At 42.0% G+C, this 16,680-nt stretch overlaps 1 protein-coding gene across 1 annotated transcript in view; it reads left to right on the forward strand.

The window, feature by feature from the left end:
- Positions 1 to 16,680, forward strand: part of TENM4 (teneurin transmembrane protein 4) — a 901,855-nt gene that overhangs the window by 484,300 nt on the left and 400,875 nt on the right. The window contains exon 6 of the mRNA XM_054164697.1: positions 1,318 to 1,587. Coding sequence (XP_054020672.1) covers positions 1,318 to 1,587 — 270 coding nt within the window. The remainder of the gene's footprint in view (positions 1 to 1,317; positions 1,588 to 16,680) is intronic.

Below are 16,680 nucleotides of genomic sequence, written 5' to 3' on the forward strand. Positions count from 1 at the left end.
TGCCAAGTGTATGGCAGGACTTTTGATCATTGCATGCCTCATTTTGCTTTTCTCCTGAGAAGATTACTTTTTACCTTTTTTAAAGAATTCCAGTATTTATCCTTTTTTATTTGCTTTCAAATTTGACCATTTTATTGAACACATCCTGAGTAAAGGTCAAGTTCCAGAAGTAGGAATCCAGCTGTGTTTTGGTCTTGGCAGAATCACTTGATCTCATGCTAAGCAAGCCCACAAAACAGGTAAATTGGTACTATGATCATAGAACCACAGAATGCCTTTGGTTGGAAAGGACTTGTAAAGGCCATCTAGTCCAAATTCCCTGCAGTGAGCAAGGGCATCTGCAACCAGGGCTGGAACAATCCTCACTATCAATACAAACTGGAGGATGAGGTGACTGAAAGGAGCCCTGCCAAAAAGGACTTGGGGATGCTGATGGACGACAAGCTGGACATGAGTAGACAGTGTGAGCTTGCAGTCCAGAAGGTCAGTCACACCCTGGGCTGCATCAAAAGCAGCACTGTCACCAGATCCAGAGAGGTGATTCTGCCACTTTGCTCTGGTGAGACCTCTCCTGGAGTACTGCATACAGGTCTGGAGCCCTCAATGCCAGAAGGGCATGGACCTGATAGAGCAGTTCCAAAGGAGGGCCATGAAAATGATCAGGGGCTGGAGCACCTCTGCTACAAAGACAGGCTGAGGAAGCTGATGTTGTTCAGTCTGGAGAAGAGAAGTCTCTAGGGGAACCTAATAGCAGCCTTCCAGTACCTGAAGGGGGCCTAAAAGAAGGATGGAGAGACTGTTTACAAAGGCCTGTAGTGACAGAATGAAGGGCAATGGCTTCAAACTAGAGAAGAGTAGATTTAGATCAGATGTTATGAGCAAGTTGTTTACCATGAGAGTAGTAGAACACTGGAACAGGTTGCCCAGGGAGGTGGTTTGGGCCTCATCCTTGGAGGTATTCAAGGTGAGGCTCGCCAGGGCTCTGGACAGCCTGATCTAGTTGAGGATGTCCCAGACGACTGCAGAGGGGGTTGGATTACATAACATTTGGGGGTCCCTTCCAACCCAGACCATTCTATGATTCCATGATTCCATGATTCCATGATTCTAGCCAGATCATGTCACTCAGAGCCCCATGCCACCTGACCTTGAATGCTTCCAGGGGTGGGACATCTACCACCATTCTGGGCAGTTGTTAGGACTCAGGTCCTGCTGCAGCCCACTTGAATACAGAGTATGAATGATTCTGCCATTGACTTGTGCTGGAAGAAGCCATCCCCTATTAAAGAGTAATCAGGCTGCTGTGTTTTCTCCCAGGAGCCAACTTCTCTTTGCGAGAGCTGGGTCTTGAAGACGTGACACCCACACATGGGACTTTGTACCAGACTGATATTGGGCTGCCTCACTGCGGCTACTCCATCAGCACTGGCTCGGATGCTGACACAGAGGCAGATGTGGTCATGTCGCCTGAGCACCCTGTGAGGCTCTGGGGACGCAACACCAAGTCCGGACGCAGCTCCTGCTTGTCAAGCAGGGCCAACTCCAACCTCACCCTCACTGACACGGAGCACGAGAATACTGAAACCGGTAAGTGGTGACAGCCCCTGTGCTGTCAGCCTTGAGTTCTACCAGCAATGCTTCTCACTACTCCAGCTTAATCTTCCTTAGGTTTTGTGTTGGGTGTTTTTTATCAGACACAGTGAAAACACTCTTCTAATAGCCCCATGTCGTGGCCTTTTGTGCTGTCCTACAGAGTGTTTGTTAATAAACTGCTGGAGAAGCTCCTACTTATTTATCACGGCGACAGAGATCATTAAGTGGCTGTAATACTCTTTTTGCTTTTTGTAGCGACCTTTCAGACAAAAAGCATTTAAATCTCCCCTCCCCTGGCCAGTGCTGCTCTTATCTTTGCTACAGATTTTGGGGGCAGATAATTTCCTTCTTTTCCTTGCCGGTTCATTGACAGGAGCCGTTTCATTTATGTAAATCAGCTGACTGCTCTCTGAAGGAAACTGATGGTGAAGTATTTTTAGAAGCCTTTTTCTTCATGTGAAATAAAAGCTGAAGGTCACAGATTTATTTTTTTTTATTTTTTATTTTTTTTTTTTATCTCTGTAACTTTGTGTCCCCAGCTGTGGGGACTCCTGCCTGTGTTTTGTAGGTCTCCAAACCTTTTTGGTCAGCAGTTCTGTCAAGCAGTGTAGGAAGGAGAGAGGATTTTGATTCAACTGCAGCTTGACCCAGGAGTTCACCGAGCCCTGTATGCCTTTGCACCTTTAATTCAATTATGGCACAGCCTGCTTCTTAATATAGCTGCTGCGTACAAGTGATTTGGAGCTTGAGCTAGCACAGAAAGCTGATGTGAAATGACTGTATTGCTTGTTCCCTTTATGCTTTTTGCCACAGTATTAGAGTGACAAATGATGATAACTTTTCCTTGGGAAGCCATGACATGGTGAGACATACACCACCCACATGATTTTATGTTTAACTCCAACAAAATTACAGTAGAAGCTTATTAAGTTTCTGCTCAGAGATAATGATATATTAGGCAAAGTTCAGAGAGAAATGGCCTTTTCTTTAAAGGATGTACAGAAGAATATTTTTAAATTTATTTACAATATTTTTTTCAAGTTTCTTAGCATAGTATCTTACAGGGTTGCACCTGTTAGGACAGACAGATGTGCAGTGCCAGATTATACCATTTTCCTTCCAAGCCTTATGTTTTGATGAAATATAGAGGGACCATCAGGGTCAATTAGTATTTTACACACTCCAAGAAATTGCTGGAAAACAACTAAAAGCAAACATCCTGCACTTCCATCCCATTCTCTTGTGCTTTCTATGGTAGCATATGGGCAGCTGTGATCCTACCCTATATATTTTTCTTTCCATGCCTACAAAGAAAAGCAAAGTACAGAATTTTATTCTTTTTTAGTCTTCTTCTCTTATTCTTATTTTTTTTTTCCTTAAGAGAGAAGAATATTTTAGCTTTTGGAGTCTTTTTCAGGGGTTTCTGTAATGTTACCTCTACATGTACAAACACAACCTTGTACCTAGAAATGTAATTATACTATCAACAACACATTAGCAACAGCACATGCTTTGAAAGACTTTACTGAAAGTAGTAGCAGAGGTAGTAGTGGTAATGTCAGGACTGAGGTAACCTCCAATTCCTCTTCCCTTAAATGTAATGACACACTAATCATTTGTTGAACTATCACTTCATAGCAATTAGAAAAGGTAGAGAAGATATCTAAGGGCGTTTTAAGTGCTGTGCATACGTAGAAGGAATTTCTTTGAGCCATAGGCAATTGCAGCCTTAGATGTTGAGTACTTTGAATGAGAAAGATTAGATCAAACTCAAAATTATGATGTCTGTGTAGCATAAATAAAAGCTAGAGAGCAGTGGTGTCCAGTATGTAATTATATTGTTCATATCGACAAACAGGAGGTGGTGGAACTTGAGCAAAAATATTAGAATCCAAACTGTGCCATTGAAGAGCTTCAGATGATGCTTAGACTTCCCAGGGAAGATGACACAGGTGTCAGCCAGGCTCAGGTCAGAAAATCTGTTCCAGATTTGAGAGAAAGACATATCATTTCAATATAGGGAATGCAGTTGAATTAGTGTCATAAATGTATCCAGGCAAAGGCTGCAAGGGAGGAAGGGAAGAAGGACTTAAGAAAAGTCTTAAATGTACACAAATGAAGCCCAAGATGCTCTTAGAAACTTTCCTTCCTCTGCCCATACTCAGTGCTACTCTGGGCCCTCTGCTGCCAGCTATCACAGGGGCCATTTTGAGAAATCCCAGCTTTATAGGAGTGGTGTTTGCAAGAATACATGAAATGTTGCTAATGGCAGCATAAAGTAACGTAATGCTATGACTCAGTTTACAGGATACCTTTATTAGTCAATATTAATTGTTGACTGTATTGATAGGAGTTATAGCCTTTAGCTGAAGTCAATATGGAGCTTTATGAACCTGTCATCAATAGAAGATTTTATGGGCCCATTAAAACAACTTTTCCAATGAAGGTTAACATCAGCAATTTTTATGCTATTCATTATTTATCCAAAATAAATAATCAGAATTTGCTTCTGATATTTGTAAATCCAAAGCTGTCTAAGGGAGACTCCACCAAGGCATTTATTGTGTCCTTAGAAAAAGAGAGGTTTGGCTCCCTCAGAAAGCAGATCTGCTTTTATTTCAGGAGTGGTGATGCTTCGAAGGAACAGATATGCTGCTCAGTAAGTGCAGCCACAATCCACTCCTCTGTCTTCAAGGAAACTGGTGAAGTGCTCTGGTTCCATGACATATTACAGACCATCAATCACTTACCTAGGCAGCTTGCATGAAAAGCCATGTGTTCCTTTATCTAAACTCTTCACAGGCTTTCCAGGAGGTTGAATACTTTTGCTACATTGAGAATTTGGTTTTACTGAAGTGTTGGCTTGAGTTCGAACTCTGGCATTGCAGTGAGTTCAGATCCTGCCCACTCAATGGCTTTCCCTCTATTGGGCAACACTTTTTGCTCCACCTGGACCCTCAATGTGCAGAGTATGAAGACAGAGGGGACAGCTCAGGTTATTGCACTGTATCTGGGGATAATGCAATCACTCTTTGCTGCTAATAAGGCAGGTACTTCATGTAGCTCAAGCATCATTCTGCAGCATGACCACCTAGGCTAAGCTGAAATTGTAAAATCCTATTAAAAGTTCAGACCCATTTACAGGGAGCAGTTTGGTTTCTTCATTGCTAGACTTCCAGGAACTTCTTTCCTACACCAGTTCTCATTGTTTCTCAGCAAGACTGATTCCAGCAAAAGAAATTCCTGAAGTGGTCATTTGGATCTGAGCCTGGAGTTAACTGGCATTACCTTAGGTAACCCTGAACAGGCTTTGTACTGAGCCAGCAATTGTTTAATATAGAGAAGAGCACAGTGAAGGAGAACAAGGTAATAGTCTCCCAGAAATTGACTTACTTGCACCAATTTAGTCACATTCTAAAAGCAAAATACTTGTAATCATAGAGACATCATCATAAAAATACAGTACCACAGAATAATTTGTTGGAAGGCATTGATGAGAGTCTCCAGTCTGGTCCCCTGCTTAAAACTAACTTTGATGTCAGATTGGGTTGCTCAGGGCCTTGTTCATTTACACATTGAGTATCTCCGAGATGGAGAGGCCACAACCTCTCTGTCCTGGTCATGATGTAGACCACACTTGTTGCAAAAAATTCTTCTAAGAGCTAGGCAGAAGTTGCACTGCCTCAGCTTGTGTCAATTGCCTCTTGTCTACTCAGTCAGCATCTCCAAGAGCAGCCTGACTTCATCTTCTGTATATCTCCCCACACCTAAAACAGTTAAGAGCTGGGTCTCCTTTTAGCCATCTTTTCTTCTGAGCTGAACAAAGCCCCCAAGATCCTTCTCTCCTCATAAATAGTTTGTAGGCAGTTAAGCACTGGAAGAGATGGTCAGAGGAATGCACTGTCAGCGGAAGCCCATTGATAAAAGTTTTAAAGTGTAAACTGGATAAATATCTGCTCACAATGGTCTAGAATGGATGATGCTTTAGTCAGCATGGCTGTACATGCTGGTCTTTCCAACTTCCCTCCTTTTCCAGTTTCAATAGTTTGTAGTATTGCTGAGCTTTCTTTGACTTCAGGGGCATACAGGACTGTTCAGACAGTATTTTGAACTTCTCAGGTTTTTGTGTTTCCCAGGGCACTCCTAATAAATGTAGAGATGGATGATGTTCATGTGTAAGTACCCATCAAATGGACCTTACCCTAGATCCACCTGAACCATTATGAATCAATCTGGTAGACCTTACCCCAGATCCACCCAAACCATTATGAATCAATCTGGTAGTACCTGGATAGATTCAATGTGGTAGTGCTTACTGGTTTATTCAGCACTAGTTTATCCAGCTGTAGGATTACTTTCAACCTGGGGCCAACTGTAGTTTAACTTTTCACTATTCCAGAGAAGACTGGGAAAACTAAAGATTTGCTTTCTTTTAATCTGGACTTAGTTTTAATTTCCACCAAGGCATGCAATTGGTTAAACATGTGAAGGGGCAGGAGAGAGAGAGGGGTTTTCTTCATTAGCAAGACAAGTCAGCAGTGATTAATGCTGTGTACATGTGCAAAGTAGAGCTGATGTTTCTCTCTGTCATCATCTCCTCTTGGGAAGAATGTGGGCAGTATCAAGAGGCCAAAAGGATCTCACAGGCAGGGTGAGTAACATCAGATGGCTCGAGACATTTCAACTGAGCCAAAGATGTTCAATTGTGATACATTATGTAAAGAAATTCTTGCAGCAGAAATGTTGCTGATGTGTCCCGTTTTCTTATCTAGCTGATTGAAAGATCAGTAAACATGAATTAAAATTCCACATCTAACCACCCTGGAAGCCAAAATGCAGGCTGTGGGACCACTGCTATCAAACTGCTGTCCTGTGCTGCTTCTGTCCACCTTAATCACCACTCAAAAATATCTTGGAAGCATGTCATCCTGCAAACAATCCTGCATGCATTTCACGTGTGTAAAATGGCACTGCTGTACTCAGCTTTCCCATTTAACAATGAACTGGAGGCAGGCATGGTGAGCCTTAACACTTCTACCCAATATCTGTTGGTCATGACTGCTTAGGCAGAGCAGTTTAATATCCTGGTCTGTTTATTTTTGGCTTCACCTCTGAGGTGACCAATCAGTAGTACCAAAGTGGTATGGTGACTATAGCAATACAGACATTTACTCACTGGTGACATGATTAAGAGCACCAATTCATTTTGCTGTGCTGGACCCATATCCTACTGAGAGGACTAATTTTTCTTTTAGTCACTACTCTTCTGGGATGCATTTAAATGAGCTTTAACACTGTCAAGCAAACAACCAGCCCAATATCCAAATCCATTCTCCAAGCCTTACCAACTTGCTCAGAAAGATAATGGATATTTTACAGTTAACTTTTGCTTTCCCATCAAATAAATTGCCTTTCTGGATAAATCTCATAGGCTTTTGTTAAAGCTGAAAGCATGCTGGCAATCAGGAGCTGGAAAACACACATGGTAGCTCTGCCTGCTCTACCATCACAGACCCAACCCTTACCCATTTTAATGGACATAATACATGGTTTAAAGACCATTTCTTGCAGTAACTGCCACACTTTCTGCTTCCACACTGCTTAAGCCATTACTGCTGCTAGAAAGAGTTCTTAAAGGAACTGACAGGAAATTAGGACTCAATAGAATTGAATGCTCAGAGAAGACATTTAGAAGCACAGGGGTACATTACAGCAGGAAATAATTAAAGAGAAATCTTTCAAAGAAGGAACACCAGAGAAATGATATAATTTTATTTCTCCTGGGTAGTTAAGAAACCTAACTCTTTCTCTTATTCAGTGGTATCTAATGCAGATCTCACTGAAGCCTTTGAAAACTCTCATTTCCATCAGCAGTGTTAGATCAGCTCCTAGATGTATGGTGGTAACTGCTGCAAAACAGCTAGCACACCAGTGTGACATAAATCCCAGTTCTCTAAGTTAAATACACTACAAAATACTGTTTACCCCTAGGTTTCTTGTATACATTTTGGCTTCTTTTAAACCAGAAAGCTGTCTTAATGATCAAGCCACATGCTCCAGAATTTGATCAGCTTTTTCCAAATATTTTCTCTTCACAGCTGTTCTACAATAGCTAGGGGAGTTCTAGTAAAGTGGTCATTATTTCTGTGTAGTTTTCTTCTTCCCTTTGGCTGTTCAGAGCTCATCTCTTAATGTTGTTAATACTTGTTGCCAAAGGCCTTGCAAGGTTCTCCTAAATAGCTCTGACCGTCTGCAGAGGAAGGATTTTTACTGAGTCCCCTTTACATTCACCTTCCTGTTTCCCAAATCATGTTGACCCAAATCACTGGCCCAAGGTACAATTCAACACATCAGTGCAATTAGCAGTGCCAGAATTATTGTGTAATCTTAGCAGGACAAATTACTTGTTAATACCCCCATTGATAATCCATGGTGACTCTTCTTTTTATTAGCATGTTTTGCTTTCAGGCTCCATGCACTCTGTTGTTCATACAGTTACCGTGGTTGCAGCAGCAGCATCTATTTTTTTCTCTCTCTCATTTAAATTAAATAGTCTATTATAAAGCACTTCCAATAAGGGAGTGTTTGCCTCAGACTTGTTTCTCCTGCAAACCATGTAGGCAAAAAAATGGCTTTTCAAAGCTGGAGAATTCAGAAAGAAGAATTTAAAAATAATTTTAAAAAATCAAAATAAAAATATCTTCTCAATAAATAAGAAAAAGCTACACTTTATTAAGCTTCCTTATACCTTTGGGGTAAGGGAAGACAAGAATAAATTAGAATTACCAACTAAAGACCAGGCATCTGCTGGCTGTCACCTTTCACTTGCCTTCTATCTGTTGTAACCTTATTAACAAGGTGTTTCAGCTTGAAATAAAAATTAGCCAGAACCCTTACCACAAAAGATCCATCATCAGTTGCAGAAGTTAGGGAAGAACTACAAAAATGAGTGGCAAATCCAGAAGGGAATTTTCACTAATCCCCTTCCCTGTTTCACATCTTCTAAGCTCTTACACTGCCCCTTTCCAGGAAGGATTTGCAAGAAATTCCCCATTCAAGGAGTACATGGGAATTGTTTGGATATTCAGCTTACTGAAGCTGCCTTATAGAGATATTCAGAGGCTTGGTAAGCACTTGAAATGTGAAGGTTAGAGGATGGAATTTACCTTCAGGCTCTCCAACTGTAAAGATATTCAGATTCTTATAAAGAATATTAATCCTAAAAAGGAGACTTTAGCTACATGACCCTCCCTAATGCTTCACACTCCACTGAAAAATGGCTCCCTTGAAGGCTGTTACATCTTCCTTACTTGTGATCCAACTTTCTAACCACTGACATTCTTGATGATGGATTTCTTGTATTTTTTATGTCCTCTTATCTTTTTTCACCTTTTTAAATATTAACCCTGAGATGCTTCTTGAAAGTGAAAAGCTGGGGAACCACCTCAATTCTTCACAAGGGTTGCAAATTTCTACCTTGATGGAACAGTAAAGTGATGGGGTTTAGGGAAAGAGATAATCTCTTTCCACATTCATCAAACCCTCATGTCCACTGGGTGTAAAGCAGCCTTTCAAATGAGGATGCCACTGTCTCTCAGATAGGATTCAACCCACTCAAAGAACTGATTGTCCCTTCGGTAGCACGTGGGTCACCCCAAGGACCACAGAGGGAGCCTGCAGCATCCATGTTCACAACTGAGGAGGTGAAGGTACACAGGATGTATCTGAGTTTAATGCTTTGTTTGCTGCATTTGTGATCAATATCTTCACTTTGTTCCACGGTGAAGGAATTCCCTCTGATTTCTGGGACTAATGTCTCGCCACTGGCCTCCGTGCCTCTAGAGGAAGTCTCACCATTTTCATATTTTTACTCTCATATGGTATGTCCCACAGAGAATGTATTTTCTGTATTCCTGTAATCTGTGCCTGAAAAGACACTGACATTAAATCCCTTCACAATATTATTTGGTTGGAATGAACTCAGTTCAATACAGGTTGGTGTGTAGGTTTTACATGATAATTATTCTGGTGATGATGATGAAGTCATTAAGCAGGGAAAAAAGGCCCAGATCCTAGAAACTCATTAATAGCCTGGATACTGGGAGAGAAGGCATGTAGAAACAACATTAACTGGTAAAAATTTACAGTTCTTTTCAACTATGCTGTTAATTTTTGTCCTTTCGTCTGCCACCTTAAATTCCATGTCACAGATATTTTTTTTTTCCATTAAGGAAAATAATTGCATTTATTAATAATGCTGGAAAGCTGCCAAGTATTCTGGAAGCAAATCTATACATTTTTTACACTATATCCAACTGCCATAAATAACTCCTTTCAGAGTGAGACACCTTAGGGGGAATACAGATTAGTTCAACAACATAAGACCTATTGCTCTTTTGATAGCAATACTTTGCTTCCAGCCTGGTTTTGAGGAAGAATTTCTGTGCAATGCCAATGGGGAATGGCTAATGTCCTGGAGCGAGGGTTATGGACAGGACACTCAGGGCCATCAGAACATAGACAGCAGAGCTTGGTTCAGGATGGACCTGCAGGTCAATCGGCGTTTGGAGCGGCATTTTGTTTTTAGGGCCAGGCACAAGTTCCATCCTCCTGGGACAGATGAAAGAGAAGCAGCATGGGGCAAAGCAGAAGGCTCAAAGGGGACAATAAATCCAAACTTGGACAAGGCAATGGCTGAGGGCTCAGAATGATCTGATATCTATCTCTGCAACCAAAGGACCCCTGCCCTGCAGAGTTAAGCCTACTAGTTAATCATGGACCAGAAAGCCAAAGCTTTTTCCCCTTTTTCTGCTTCATCCTGGATGGGCAAGGTCACACCAAGCTCCCAGCACTCCATCTCTGCCTTTCAAAGACATACCACACTATTGCCTGCACAGGGGAAAGGGGCACAAGGCTTCTCCCCAACTTAGCATATCCAGCTGCGCATGTCTGTATTTCTGAGCTCCCATTTGGACCACTGTATCTGCTTCTAGATCCAGTCTGGTCCAGACTCCTTCCGTGCCCCTTGAGGTCTGGCTTTGCTTTTTCCAGTGAAGATACATCTCCACCCATCAGCAGAACAAAATGAGAGGAAAGAGAATGTCATTTGTGTTTTACTCATGCTGAGAGGTGCACACTGAGCTCCAAATAAAGGAAAGCACAGCTTCTGCCAGGAGAATTTGTTCATTAAAATCTCATTGCTTTATTTCTCAGAGGCTTTTGATTAACTTCTAGGCAAAAATGCCATTTTATTCAATTGAGGGCAGTGATTGAAGAGGAGACACTGCCCTAATTCTGCAAAGTTTTCAGTATTTCTTTGAACTGCCCCTAAAAACTCTAATTATGTGCTCTAAGGCAGGTTGTTGATACGTTCTGTCCATCTCAGCACAGATAATTTTTCAACCGTGTATATAAACTTAAAATACTAATTTCTATCTGGTATTCATATAGATTAAATATTTTCTAAAAGTAACTTCATTATGTATCAGACAAAAATAAGTCTTTCCCACATGTCAGAATGGTACAAAGACATTTGAAGAGCAGAGGTGTTACACAAATCAGAGACTTCACTCAGGACTTCAGTTTAAGAGATTTAATCCATAGCTCTGCTGCAGACAGTGTTTAATCTGGGCTTCATTTCTCTGTCTCAGTTCCCTGCTACAAAATTAGGATGTTATTTCTATTTTTTCCTCCCCCTTGTAGTGATCTCAAATATTTTCTAATCAAGCATATGGATAGCCATAAACACAGTAACTACACTCCAGTTTTATAAAGGAGTCCATTAAGTATCCTCAGCACTGAAGTTTTTTAATATTAGGCAGTCCCTCAAACATGAACCGAGCCAAATCTTGTGGTTCATATGCCAGAAGGACAGGATGTTATCCAGAGGGACCTGGGTAAGCTGGAGAAGTGGGCCTAGATGAACCTCCAGAAGTTCAACAAGACCAGGTGCAAGGTCCTGCACCTAGGTCGTGACAATCCTCATTATCAGTAGAGGCATGGAGAGCAGCCCTGCAGAAAAGGACTTGGGGGAACCGATGGATGAAAAGCTGGACATGAGCCAACAATGTGCACTTGCAGCCCAGAAGGCAAATTGCATTGTGCATGCCCAATTGATTAGCCAGGAGATCAAGAGAGGTGATTCTGCCACTTCACTCTGCTCTGGTGAGATCTCACTAGGATACTGTGTCCAGCTCTGAGGCCCTCAACAGAAGGACACTGACCTGCTAGAGCAGGTCCAAAGGAGGGCCACAAAAATGATCAGTGGGGTGGAACACCTCTGCTACAAAGACAGGCTGGGAGAGTTGGGGTTGTTTAGTCTGGAGAAAGCTCCAAGGATACCTTATAGCCTTCCAGTACTAGAAGGGGTCCCATAAGAAAGCTGGGGAGGAACTGTTTACAAGGGCTTGTAGAACTAGGCCAAGGGGTAATGGCTTTAAACTACAGCAGGGTAGATTTAGATTGGACTTTGGGAATAGAATAGAATATAATAGAATAGAATAGAATAGAATAGAATAGACCAGATTGGAAGGGACCTTCAGGATCATTGCATCCAACCCATTAACCAATCCAACACACCTAAACAACTAACCCATGGTACCAAGCACCCCATCAAGTCTCCTCCTGAATACCTCCAATGACGGTGACTCCACCACGTCCCCAGGCAGCCCATTCCAGTGGGCAATCACTCTCTCTGTATAGAATTTTTGTATAGAATTTTTGTATATTCTGTATAGAGTTTTTGGTGGAACACTGGAGCAGGTTGCCCAGGGAGGTGGTGGAGGTCCCATCCCTGGCAACATTCAAGGTCAAGCTTGATGGGGCTCTGAGCAACCTTATCTAATTGGGGATGTCCCTCCTTACTGCAGGGTGTTAGACTAGGTGACCTTGAAAGGTCAGTCATTCAATGATTCTGTGAATTTGGGGGGTGACAAACCCCTGCTTTTTATTGTTGCTGCATCTATTTATAAGCCATGAAACTCAACTGAGCAACTGTGAGACAAAAATTATCAAAGAACCCATGCAGCATAAGCTGGAGATCACAAAAACTTCCTGGGTCCTCTAATGGTCACAAGTACCCAGGCCACTCTCTGATAACAGCATGAAAGGCTTCATAATGTTGCCATCTCACCCCCAATGGGGCACTCAGGCAGTAGCTTTTTGCTCCCCTTGCAACTCTTCAAAGGCAAGACCTTTTCATAGCAAGCAGCGTGAACCGGCCGCCAGCTCAGCCCTCTTCTCACTGATGTATTTAATGACCTCCCAAACTGTCCCAGGGCTTCCACAACCAACTTCTTCAGTCAAAAACTCAGAAACTAAATACTTCATCAAAATGACAACTTTCTGCTGCATTCAGAAACACCCTGTGACTTCTGCCCTGGTTTGGTCACGTTGTCCTAAAGTAGATAGAAACACTAATTTAAAAATAAAAAATAATTGAAATTAAATACACATTTCTGCTTTTAACAGATAAACTGTTCAAACAAAATGGGAAATTATGACAGGCTCAACTAAGGCTTAAATTCAGAATTCTGTGTTACAGCCTTGTAAATCATTTTTTAAATCATTTCCAAGCAAACTGCCAAAGTCTTAAAGGAAGTCAAAGTAGTGAATTGGCTGCACCTAGAGCCAGTCTGTGGAGGTGCCAGATCAGCTCCTGACAGCTGCTGCTGCTTCTGCAGGTGGAAAGGGAGGGTTTTTTCACATCAAGTCATTCAAGTAGATCAGCTCAATGAGCATCTAGAAAAGTCAGAAATCCACCAGCAGCTGAAAAGGAGGAGAGGGAGAAATCTGCATGAATAAAACCAGAGACAAGCTGCATTACAGCAACTTCCAGCACATTTTATATCTGCAAAGACGACTGATTCAAGAGGTTTTGAGCCCAGGTACCCATCCACATGCCCTCACAAGGGTTGTCCATCCCCATGGCCATGATGGTGCAATGGCTTATGGATCCCAAATCTGATTTACCCCACGTCCCCCCCAGAAGTCTGTGATTTTAAAGTCTTTACTCAAGGACAGGGTGTCAATGAACAGAGATCTGGTTTCACAGCTCCCATGGGACCTCTGCCATCCCCCACAGAGAGAGATCAGAGGTGTAGAAAAGACATAGAGATGTGGTGCCGAGGGGCATGGCTTAGTGGTGACCTGGAAGCATTAGGTTATTGGTTGGACTTGATAATCAAAAGGTCTCTTCCAACCAAAATGATTCTATGATTCTACAATCAGTTCAAACCAGGGTAGAGATGGTGAAATGTCACCCACCAGAAAATCTTGCTGATTTGGATCAAATATGGACCAGTGACTTAGGACTGGGTAACAAAAACACCTGGGAGCTATTTAAGCCAGCAAGAAAGAAGCATTGCCGAGCTTTCTTGGAAATGCACCTCTGTTTCAGTTCCCCAGCGACAGCTAGTGCTGTCTTTGTTAATGCCAACTCATTTTCTGTGCAAGACTTATTTTCTTCCTGTATCTCCAGCAGGTTCAAGTACTTTTATTACACTCAGTTTGGAAGGAGGGGAGTGAAATGATGACTAAATTCCAGTTTCCATGTAAATGCAGCTTGACGTGAATTCAAAATAAATGAAAACCAAGAAAAAGAAAAAACCAACAACAACAAAACACATCCAGCAATCATCCACTGAATAAGAAATCTGTTGTTCCCCATTTTCTCTTCATAGAAAATGTAAAAAGTAGGAATCTGAATAAATGCATACTGAACGATGTAATTGCTGAAATAAATATGTATAGATATAGGATATTCTTTGATTTGGCGTAAAGAAGCAGCAAATTATACCAATCAGTGAGAATCAACCAGCACACATGCAAAACAAGATTAAGACTGATTATTTAAATCAAGATTCTCTGTTTCCTGGTTTACACCACGATTACAATTTAAATCAAGCCACCCTGCCATGAATACTTTAGGGACAATGGTTTCTCCCTCATATAATGTGTGTGTTTTATAGCCCAGAGAACCTCGTGCTGCATTTAAGGAACGTGGCTCAACTGAGCTCCATCTCTAGCCACATTCTTTCTTTAGTTCTAGCTCATTTAGGGGTGGAAATAGCAATGTCAACCCTCAGCTCAAAGAGCAGGAATCTGGAAGCCCACAAAAAGAAAAAAAAAAATCTCAACGATGCTTTTTCTTTTGGGAGCCTTGAATGGAAATTAAATTGAGAATCAACTGCAACTCCAGCACCAGGCTGCAATGGTGATTCCCCAGTAACACAGGGGCTGGAAAACCAGCTGTAGCCCCATATTAGAGTATTAAGGGAAATGTCTCCCTCCCTCCTAGGCAACATCACTTTGGCTAATTGCATTCCACTTAACAAAATTCCCTTTACACCTGCAGCTGGACGGGGTGTTTCTCCTCCATTAAATTGCTCTGTTTTGCTGCTGTGCTCTACCAAGCAGCTGTTAATGTTCCACCCCAGAGGTGTCTGCAGTTCAGTGATGGGCGAAATGATTAAGACTAGCAAGGCACTTGATCATTTGGAATGAAAGGTGCTATGTAAACATACCCCATTAGTTTTATTAATGCTCAACAAAGCTAACTTTTCCTGTAGCTGGTTCTACTCCTCCTCGGCATTTAATGCAACAATGTTCCCTCTGGGAGACATGGCAGGTAAATGCAGCACACGTGTGGTTTTCTGGATGTGCTCACAGAATATTAAAGGTTGGAAGGTACCTCCAGAAATCATCAAGTCCAACCCCACTGCCCAAACAGGATCACCTAGGGTAGTCCACATAAGAATGCAACCAGACAGCTTTTGCAAATCTCCAGAGAAGGAGGCTCCACCACCTCTCTGGGCAGCCCGTTCCAGTGTTCCATCATCCTCACTGTAAAGAAGTTTCTCCTCATGTTGAGGTAAAATCTTCTGTGTTCAAGTTTTCATCTATTGTTCCTTGTCTTGTTACTATGCACCACCATAAAAGAGATTGGGCCCCTACACTTGACACCCACCCCTCAGATATTTATAGACATTGATAAGATCCCTTCTTAGCCTTCTCTTCTGCAGACTAAACAGCCCCAGAGCTCTCAGTCTCTCTTCATAGGGGAGAGACTCAGTCCGCTAATCATCCTCGTGGCTCTCTGTTGGACTCTCTCTGCACCGTTCTTTAAAGAAGCCTGTATCCTAAACTCAAAATTTCACCCATCATACATTTGGGATCTACCATGAGATGAGTGCTGTGTTTGTAGAAGACTGAAGGAGTGTCAGTCTTGGGCCACTTCTAAGGAAAAGGAAGGCGATGGGCTAGGGCATTGCAGACACTCACCAGGAGAGTAGAAAACTTGGCATGGGATGATGAGTCTACAAACAATTTCTGTAAACACAATTTAGATGTATTTGTAAGTTATACACCTAAACCAGACTTGTTGCACTGGGCCAAATGTGGTCTTCTTGTACCTTCCCAAGTTGTAGTGTTCCTCAACCCTGCTTGAATGTTTTCGGTTGTTGACTGTGCCTCAAGTGTGGTTCCCCCCTGAGGACAGTCATTGCCATTTCATCTTCATGAGACCCCTTCCACTGGCATGCTCTCTGCTCTCAAATCATTACAAATTTGTTTTCTTTGGTCACTTGATTTCTGTTGGAGCTGTGAATGATGAAGGCAGAAAGCAGAGATAGACTCACAAAAGTTCCATGGCTCCTATTAAGGCTGAATAGGAAATGTCAATACCTCCTTCTGATGGGGGTCATGCATCTTCATGGAGGGTTATCTTCTTTCATGTGGGCTAGACTGATTCCCATATAAATTTTGGGTTATTAAATTTTCTTCTGCTCCTGTTAGACTCTGGAATTTGTATGAATTGAATTAGAACCCTGGTGAAACATCAAGGGATAGTACTACACCTTTGCTATATTCATTGGTGAGAGAGTTTCTGGGGCTGAAAAGGTAGGCATTTGGGCACTGGAAGTCGGCACAATGCTTTTCAATATTTTAGTGGTTGGTGGAAAAGTTAAACCTATGGCTGGTAATGTGCTTGGACATTAAAACTAGATAGTGTAGAAAAACAGCACAAATAAAAAGCTGTAAGGACAGAACCTAAACAGGCACATTACAGTGCCAGCAAGTGCAATGATC

The sequence above is a fragment of the Dryobates pubescens genome, chromosome 10, assembly GCF_014839835.1.
Source record: "Dryobates pubescens isolate bDryPub1 chromosome 10, bDryPub1.pri, whole genome shotgun sequence".
Lineage (NCBI taxonomy): Eukaryota > Metazoa > Chordata > Aves > Piciformes > Picidae > Dryobates > Dryobates pubescens.